General features: G+C 37.8%; 2 protein-coding genes across 2 annotated transcripts; both read right to left on the bottom strand.

The window, feature by feature from the left end:
• Nucleotides 1-375: 375 nt before the first annotated feature.
• On the bottom strand, nucleotides 376-1,860 carry LOC120154347 (chlorophyll a-b binding protein CP26, chloroplastic). Its single transcript, XM_039166123.1, has 6 exons — nucleotides 1,582-1,860; nucleotides 1,406-1,490; nucleotides 1,264-1,314; nucleotides 1,029-1,149; nucleotides 812-946; nucleotides 376-724 (listed from the first exon to the last, which is right to left on the bottom strand). The coding sequence occupies exons 1-6, from the start codon at nucleotides 1,802-1,804 to the stop codon at nucleotides 464-466; spliced, it is 876 nt and encodes a 291-aa protein (XP_039022054.1). The 5' UTR covers nucleotides 1,805-1,860; the 3' UTR covers nucleotides 376-463.
• Nucleotides 1,861-2,936: 1,076 nt separating this feature from the next.
• LOC120154363 lies at nucleotides 2,937-3,779 on the bottom strand. The gene is made up of 2 exons (XM_039166140.1): nucleotides 3,581-3,779; nucleotides 2,937-3,345 (listed from the first exon to the last, which is right to left on the bottom strand). Exons 1-2 carry the CDS (start codon nucleotides 3,684-3,686, stop codon nucleotides 3,005-3,007), a joined length of 447 nt encoding a protein of 148 aa, XP_039022071.1. The 5' UTR covers nucleotides 3,687-3,779; the 3' UTR covers nucleotides 2,937-3,004.
• Nucleotides 3,780-8,420: the final 4,641 nt, after the last annotated feature.

The raw sequence follows: 8,420 nt of genomic DNA, 5'->3' as shown, positions 1-8,420 counted from the left end.
AAGTAGCCTTACAATCTGGTTGGTTACTTGGCTCCCCTAATGACCATGACACGAGATAAAGTCGAAAAGAGATTTGCAAAAAACAGATAAGGAAAATCCAAAAGCAAGAGAAATAAAATGTCAACATGAACAGAAGAAAAAAATAAGAGCATCAAATATAAACAGCGGATGATTTTTTTATAGAAATATTAAACTAAATTATATTTTAATAATATTTTATCATGATATTTGCGCGAACTGAATTGATTAATTAATTTTTTATATAATTATTAGTTCTTTTCTTGAACGCATATTGTGAGTTGTTGCATGTTTGAATTATAGATGAATCTAGTGAAATGGAAGACAAACATCACTTTGAGGTTAAAACCATCAAGATTCAAGTGCTTGGGGGTTGTCCAATAAGTTTGATGTACAACAAAATTCATAAAAAGCAGCAACAACTAGTGAACAAAGATAACAGAATTCAGAGGGTGGGAACTCTTTCGGCAGTCCCGGCAATGACAGTAAGCAAGTTGTTGCCAAAAGGATCGCTGAGGTGCTTGGCAAGGTTCTCGACCGGACCTTCTCCGGTCACATAAGCTTGGATAAAGAAGCCCAACATGGCGAACATTGCGAGCCGACCGTTCTTGATCTCTTTCACCTTCAGCAGAGCAGCCTGGTCAGGGTCCTTGGCTAGTCCGAGTGGGTCAAATGGACCACCAGGGTGAAGCTTGTCCTCCAAATCCTGCAACAATAGGGGTCATAACAATATAATGTTCTGGTTTTTTGTAGTAAAATATGATTATTTATTATATAAAAGTGGAATCTTTACCAAGCCATTGATGATTCTGTAATATTCAGCACCACCAACAAGGACGACCTCAGCAATCACAGCAACCACAAGGTTGATGGGGATGTTCTTACCGAAGTAGTTCAAGGTGTTACCGTCCAAGAGAAGAGCTCCGGTCTGCAAAATTATCAACAGATCAAATTGTTTACATAATTTGGGATTTTAATGATGAATTAATTGAAAGTGAGAGTTAATTAACCTTGAACCAAACGGCTTCAGGACCGCAGTTAGCACCATATTTGTTAAAGGCTTCAGGGATAATGAACCCTGCAGCACCAAGCATTGCCCACCTCGCGTGTATTAACTCATATGCTTGATATCTGTATTCCAAAGGTGTTAATTATTGGACTAAATCTTCGATTTGTTCATAATAAAGGGATCAAAGATGGAATTTGTCCTTCAATGAGAGTTGCAAAAATCAGAAATAAACTTACTTCGCAAAATTTTCCGGTTTCTTGCTCAGACCAAAAGGATCGTATCCATAGCTAGATGAAACATTATGCACGTGAAAGCAAAGCTTAATTATTTTATCAAACAAATATCATATGATTTGATTTGGTTATGATCTGTACTAACTCTCCGGGCACTTCTCCGGTCAAGTATTCTGGGATCTCCGATCTGTCTAACAGCCCTTCCGGCAAGAAAATCCTTCTGTCGGGACCTGTTTGAATATAAATGCATGGTTTCATTTTCTTTGTCGTGCAATTTGCTTAATTATTCATGAGAAACGAAAAGAATGTTGATCAACTTACCATACCACTTAGCCAGCTCTTCGTCGGCAGGGGCGACGGCAGCAGCCTTGGGCTTTGGAGGTGCGGCCTTCTTCTTGGAGAAAAGAGCGACGGTCTTGAGAGCGCCGGAGTTGGGTGGTGTTGGAGCCGATGACCTAGCTCCACCACTGCGGTTGAGAGGGTTTTTGAGCATGTCGGAGACGCCGAGGGAGGCGGCGGCGGTGGAAGCTGCTAACGAGGCCATGTTGGAAGCTTGGTTTAGGAACAACAGTGAGTGATAGTTAGGTGACAGTCGTGGGGAATGGGGGGAATGGTGATAGATACTAATAAGCAAGAGCTGGTGGAAGTGGAGAAGCCACTCAGGATTGTGCTTCTCTTGCCCTCATTGGTTGGCAGTGGAAGACGTGAAATCTGATGCTGGAATCTGATTGGAGGACGTTGCTGACATGGCAGATTATGATATGATGCTGACGTGAAATGAAATGCTTGGATTTTGGATAACCTGTTCTATCTCAACTCGCACCTGATGTTCATTCATCTGATTTTTATTTTTTTGCATTTTGATACGAATCTTACGTCTATTTTATGTGAATGTTATTCACCTAAACTCATTCAGGAGAGGTGAACTATGCAGGTAGAAGGCCTAGGGGTTTAGCTGCTCACAGTTTCAAATCGATTTTTTAATTGCGATGTTTAATTTATTAATCAATTAACTAAGATAAAATTATAAAAAATTATCATAGGAGTGATTACTCTAATTCAATTTACTTTATTTACAGATATTAAGATTTAAATTTCTAATCATATTTAAAAAATCCAACGCTTTAATTCTCAAGACCAACTAATTGTTAATAGTTTCAAATCAAATTTCATAATACCTAGAGTATTATATTTTAAGTGGTTATGTTTCAATATACTTATAAAATTATAGTGTATCATGATTGAATAAGGTGAGTAATATATTATAAAAACCTAAAAGTAATTTATAATCAGTCCTTGATATATGTGTAATTGCATGTGAATGATAATAAGATATCTTTTTTAATACATCAATTGTGTTGGTATGCATACTCCGATCACGGATGGAAATGGAGTGGGCATGGATAATCATTTTATTAAAAATTTAAAATTATTATATATTTTTTATTGAAATTTGTTTTCGTTTCCTTTAAAATTTTATAAATTTGTCTACTCTTAAAATTTTAAAATTCATTCTCTAACATAAAATCATGTCTGTTCTCGACTTAATGACTCATGAATCAAACGTATAAACTAATTCGCTTAGGGCATGTTTGGAAAATCAAATAGTAATTTAATTTAGGTGTGATTATATAGATATAACATATTTAGTTAATCATATAATTTGTGGGTTTCGTTGAATTGGAGTGTAATTGAATGTTCTCTATTACACCATTCAATTATTAAGAGATGAAAAGTTTTATTTTCATCTATTGTTTTGATATGGCACATATAGGAAATTTAGGGGTGCAAAACCAAGTTCGATCTTAAAAAGATTCTGATTTTTTCTCCAGCCTTGAGATTGTTTTTGTATGGAGGCGGTTAACCCGCCAGTCACCGTGGTGACCCAGGCGGAAGCAAGGATGGATGATGTTAATGTAGGTAACAAGAGATTCAGACCCTCCGAGGGAGAAGATACGACAGCATTGGTGAACAGTGAAAGATCGTGGAAAGATACAGTTTTGGATTCTCCCATCTTTACATGTATGTTCGACAGTTCGATAAATCTTGAGGACGAAGATCCAGACTCTGACAGTGAAGACGAACCTGCAGAGGATGAAATACCCGCAATAAAGATCAGCTCTGAATTGAAAAAAATGATCAAAAAACAGCGGAGAAAAGCTCTTATTATCAAACTCTTAGGTAAATCTGTGGCCTATAAAATTCTCATTTCAAGAATCACGATAATGTGGAAATGACAAGGCGATTTTGACTGTATCGATTTGGGAAACGACTCTTACGCCAAATTTCAAAATGAAAACGACAGAGTTAAAGTTCTTACCGAAGGCCCATGGAAAATAATGGATCATTACTTGATAGTTCAAAAATGGAGACCTGATTTCCTGGCTGAAAAGTCGAATATTGCCTCTACTGCGGTTTGGATTCATATCCTAGGACTCCCAATAGAATATTTTGACGAAGGTATATTTGTCAACATTGGGAAGATGATGGGAAAATCGATTAAAGTGGACTGTAGGACGGCTTGGTCTACCAGAGGAAAATTCGCTAGAATATGTGTCGAAGTTGATCTAAATAAACCACTTCTTTCAAAAGTAAGAGTGGGTAAATTGGTTCTGAAAATAGAATATGAGGGTATTCACCTAATATGTTTTTGTCCCAGACAGATCAGTGCCCTGTGAAAATCACGGAGAAAAATCGAGGGGCAGAGAATGAAGCTAACTCTCCCAAGCAACAACAGGAGCCTCAAAATCAAGATTCTCTGACAGACAACTCGGGAGTTATTAAAAATCAAGGAGAGGATAAATATGGACCATGGATGTTAGTCCAAAGAAGACAAAAGTCTATAAAGGTAATTCATTAGCTCAGACAAAGACAATTCAATCAGGGGAACAAGGAAATAGGTTCGCGGCTCTAAGTGAAGATGTGTCACGGGAAAAATCCAACATTAACAAAAAAAAAAGGGATAAAACCTGGGCAACACTGAAAATAGATCTAACAGGAGGCCAAACATGGAGGAAGCAAACAGAGAGAAACATCCAGCTCAGCTAAGCAAGAAAATGTTGGGTAAACAACCAATTTCAAGATCTGCAAAACAAAGAGGCATTACCAATTTCTCTAAAGAGTGTAATTCTTCAATCAATAGTAAGTCTAGACAAATAAATCCAAGATTGGGGATAAATCTGAAGGATATTAGACATAAGAATTACAAGTTGGGCAGTAGCTTCCCTTTGGAAAAGGATAACCCTTCTACTCTTAAAAACATGGACATTCACACATCAAGTGTGCGGGAAAATAGAAATATCCAAACCTATTCTGAAGATACAGGGGTTATCAGACAGGTGAGGCTAATTGATTCAGAAGTGGATGTCTCGATGGCGAAAGTCCTAGATAATATGCCTGAGTGCCATGAACCATTAAAAGAAAACACTATTGTCCAATGAAGATCATTTCTTGGAATTGCAGGGGTATCGGGAATAGAGAATTTCTCAGAAATTGTAAAGATGTTGTAGAAAAAGAGAGACATGATATTGTTAGTCTGTTAGAAACCAAAGATGCCTCAGGAATTGGTAAAACTATTCAAAAGAAATTAAAGTTTGAAAACTGTTATGAAGTTACAGCTCATGGTATGCGTGGATGAATTCTTATTCTCTGGAATGGGAGCCAGATCATGATGCACATCAAAAGTAGCACGGATCAAGCTGTTCATTGCGGTATTGAAGAGGGAAGTAGGAATTGGTTGATCTCTTTCGCGTATATGCAACCTCATGACAACAAAAAATCTGAGTTCTAAAATGAGTTAGAGATATACTCTATATCAGTTAACAAGCCTTGGATCGTTATTGGTGATTTCAATGATATCACTTCCCCGAGCGAGAAAAAATGAGGTAGTGGCATTTGCATGGATCGTATCATTAAATTTCATGAAAAATGGGACAGATGTACTTCATTAAATTTCGAGTGTTAATCCCAAAGACTGATAATGCAGACAAAATCTCGCTTTTTCGACCTATAAGCTTACTTAACACCTCCTACAAGATCATTGCTAAAATTCTTGTCAACCGCATTAGACCGATCATTCAAAGGTTGGTGGGTCCTTTTCAGAATAGTTTCCTTCCTGGAAGAAGTACTTCAGATAATATTCTTGTTGTTTAAGAGGTCCCCATACCCTCTCAAAGTTAAAGGGTAGAAAAGGGGCTGCGATTTTAAAGATCGATTTACACAAAGCCTATGATAACGTTAATTGGGAATTTTTTGGAAGAAACTCTCACCATCTTTAACTTCTAAGAAGATATCATTGCTATCATCATGTTCTGCATCAATAATAGCTTTATTGAAATACTTTGGCATGGGGAAAAACTGAAAATTTCCAACCGCAACAAGGCATACGACACGGAGATCCTGTATCCCCTACCTCTTTATTTTAGTTATGGAGCGACTATCTCATCTAATCTTAGAAGCAGTCCATAACAAAATTTGGAAACTCACAAGAGGTGGAACTAATATTAGTCACTAAAGACAGAAAAAACTTGTTCCGAATAAATCATGTTTATTTCTGCTGAATATGGCTGACTTAAATAGAGTTTACAATGTAACAACTTTACATAAAAAGATGCATAAAATTAGCAACAGAATAAAAATGATCATATCTAATAATTAATAGAATAAAAAAATGATTCTATCTAATTAAAAATGATCTTATCTAATAACTAATAGAATAAAAACTGATTCTATCTAATTAAAACTGATCCAATCTAATATTTAATTTAGATATTCTCGACACCCCCCTCAAGCTGGAGAATAGATATCGATCATTCCCATGGACAGAAATCCTTCGAACATCGTAGTAAACAGTCCCTTGGTGAGAACATCGGCGAGCTGCTCTGATGATGGAACAAACGGTATGTAGATATCGCCATTTTCCAGCCTCTCCTTGATGAAATGTCGATCTATTTCGACATGTTTGGTCCTGTCATGCTGTACAGGATTCTGAGCAATACTGATTGCCGATTTGTTGTCGCAATACAACTTCATCGGTTTATCTCCTTCAACCTTCAGCTCCTCCAAGATCCTCCTAAGCCATAACAACTCACATACTCCTTGCGCCATGGCTCTGAACTCGGCCTCCGCACTACTTCTAGAGACAACTAGTTGCTTCTTTCTCCTCCAAGTAACTAAGTTGCCCCAGACAAAAGAGCAATAACCGGTAGTAGATCTTCTGTCTGTAGAACTTCCGCCCCAATCAACATCAGTGAAGATCTCCACTCTTCGACTTTCATTCTTCGAAAACATGATTCCTTTACCAGGACTCCCTTTCAAGTAATGAAGAATCCGGTAAACAGCCTTGGAGTGTTTTTCTGAGGGACAATGCATAAACTGACTAACCAAGCTCACAGCAAATGCAATATCTGGTCTCGTATGAGCCAAATAAATCAGTTTCCCCACCAACTTCTGATACTGATTCTTGTCCACAGGCTCAACACCATCTTCTTTTTCGAGTTTTTGATTCGGATCAATAGGAGTCGCCACTGGTTTACATCCGAGTAATCCGGTCTCTTTCAAGATATCGAGGACATATTTCCTTTGCGAGATAATTATACCTTTTGAGGATCTAGCCACCTCCATTCCAAGGAAATATTTGAGTTGTCCTAGATCCTTGACTTCAAACTGGTTGGATAAGAAGTTCTTCAACGACTCCAACTCTACTGTGTCATCTCCTGTCATAACAATGTCATCTACATACACAATTAAAATAGCAATTTTACCATTATTGTGTTTGTAGAACATAGTATGATCAGATTGGGCCTGAGTGTAACCATGTTGTTTCACAGCTCTCGTGAATCTCTCAAACCAGGCTCTTGGAGATTGTTTCAATCCATAAATGGATTTCTTTAGCTTGCAGACCCTGCCATCATTCTTTAATTCATCAAAGCCTAGAGGAACTTCCATAAACACCTCTTCCTCTAGCTCACCGTTTAGGAACGCATTCTTCACATCAAACTGTCTGAGAGTCCAATCCAGATTGGCAGCTAGTGAGAGTAGGACACGTACGGTGTTTAGTTTGGCCACAGGTGCGAAGGTCTCCTCGTAGTCAAGGCCGTATGTCTAAGTGAAGCCTCGTGCTACGAGTCTTGCCTTGTATCTCTCGACCGAGCCATCTGCATGGTATTTGATGGTGAACACCCACTTGCTGCCTACAGATCGTTTCCCCTAGGTAAAGGAGTTAGATCCCACGTGTCATTCTTCTTCAGGGCCTTTAACTCCTCAAAAACTGCCTCTCTCCATCTCGGAACTTCTAGAGCTTCATGTATCGACTTAGGTAGTGCATCATCCATAATCCTGGTGGAAAAAAGCTTTGAAATCTGGAGAGAGTTTATTATAAGATAAGAAATTGGATATTGGATGTTTTGTGGTACATGATCTAACACCTTTGTGCAAGGCTATGGGTTCAAAGAATTTTGTAGAAGGCTCTAAATTTGGAGAAGAAATAGGAGAAAGAGAAGTCGTACCTTGGACCATAGTCGAGTCCGATGGTTGGTATACCTTGGGGGCCGGAGGAACATTACTTGGTCGAGTCATCCGTCTAGAATAAACACGAAGTTCAGTAGGTGGTTCCAAGTTGGTTTCTACCTGAGTCTCACGAGGTTGTGAATTTATAGGTTGTGAAATCCTAAGATTAGTTACGGAAATATGAATTGGTTCCACTGAGCTATCTACAACCGATTTTGGCAAGGATGTTTGTTCCCAAAAACTCATTTTAGAGTCATTCTCTCCCGGAAGAGAGTTTTTGTCAAAAAAAAATGTTTTTCAAAAAACGTGACATCCATACTCACATAATACTTCCCAGATTTAGGATCAAAGCATTTATACCCTTTTTGTGTTGGTGAAAAACCTAGAAATATGCATTTATGTGCTCGGGGATCGAGTTTTCTTCTATTTTGGCCGTGTATATGAACAAAAGCAATGCAACCAAAAATTTTAGGTGTTAAATCAGTGAAAGATCTATTTTCAGGAAACATATTCTTTAGAGCTTGCAAAGGAGTAATATAATTAAGAACTCTTGTAGGCATTCGATTTATTAAATAAGACGTTGTTAAGAGTTCTTCATTCCAAAAACGATTAGGAACATTCATAGCAAACAGTAAAGCCCTAGTCACCTCTAA

Source organism: Hibiscus syriacus, unplaced genomic scaffold (assembly GCF_006381635.1).
Source record: "Hibiscus syriacus cultivar Baekdansim isolate YM2019G1 unplaced genomic scaffold, ASM638163v2 tig00111128_pilon, whole genome shotgun sequence".
In the NCBI taxonomy this organism is placed as follows: Eukaryota; Viridiplantae; Streptophyta; class Magnoliopsida; order Malvales; family Malvaceae; genus Hibiscus; species Hibiscus syriacus.
The sequence above is the reverse complement of the archived record's forward strand: the minus strand, read 5'-3'. Positions and strand labels throughout refer to the sequence as shown.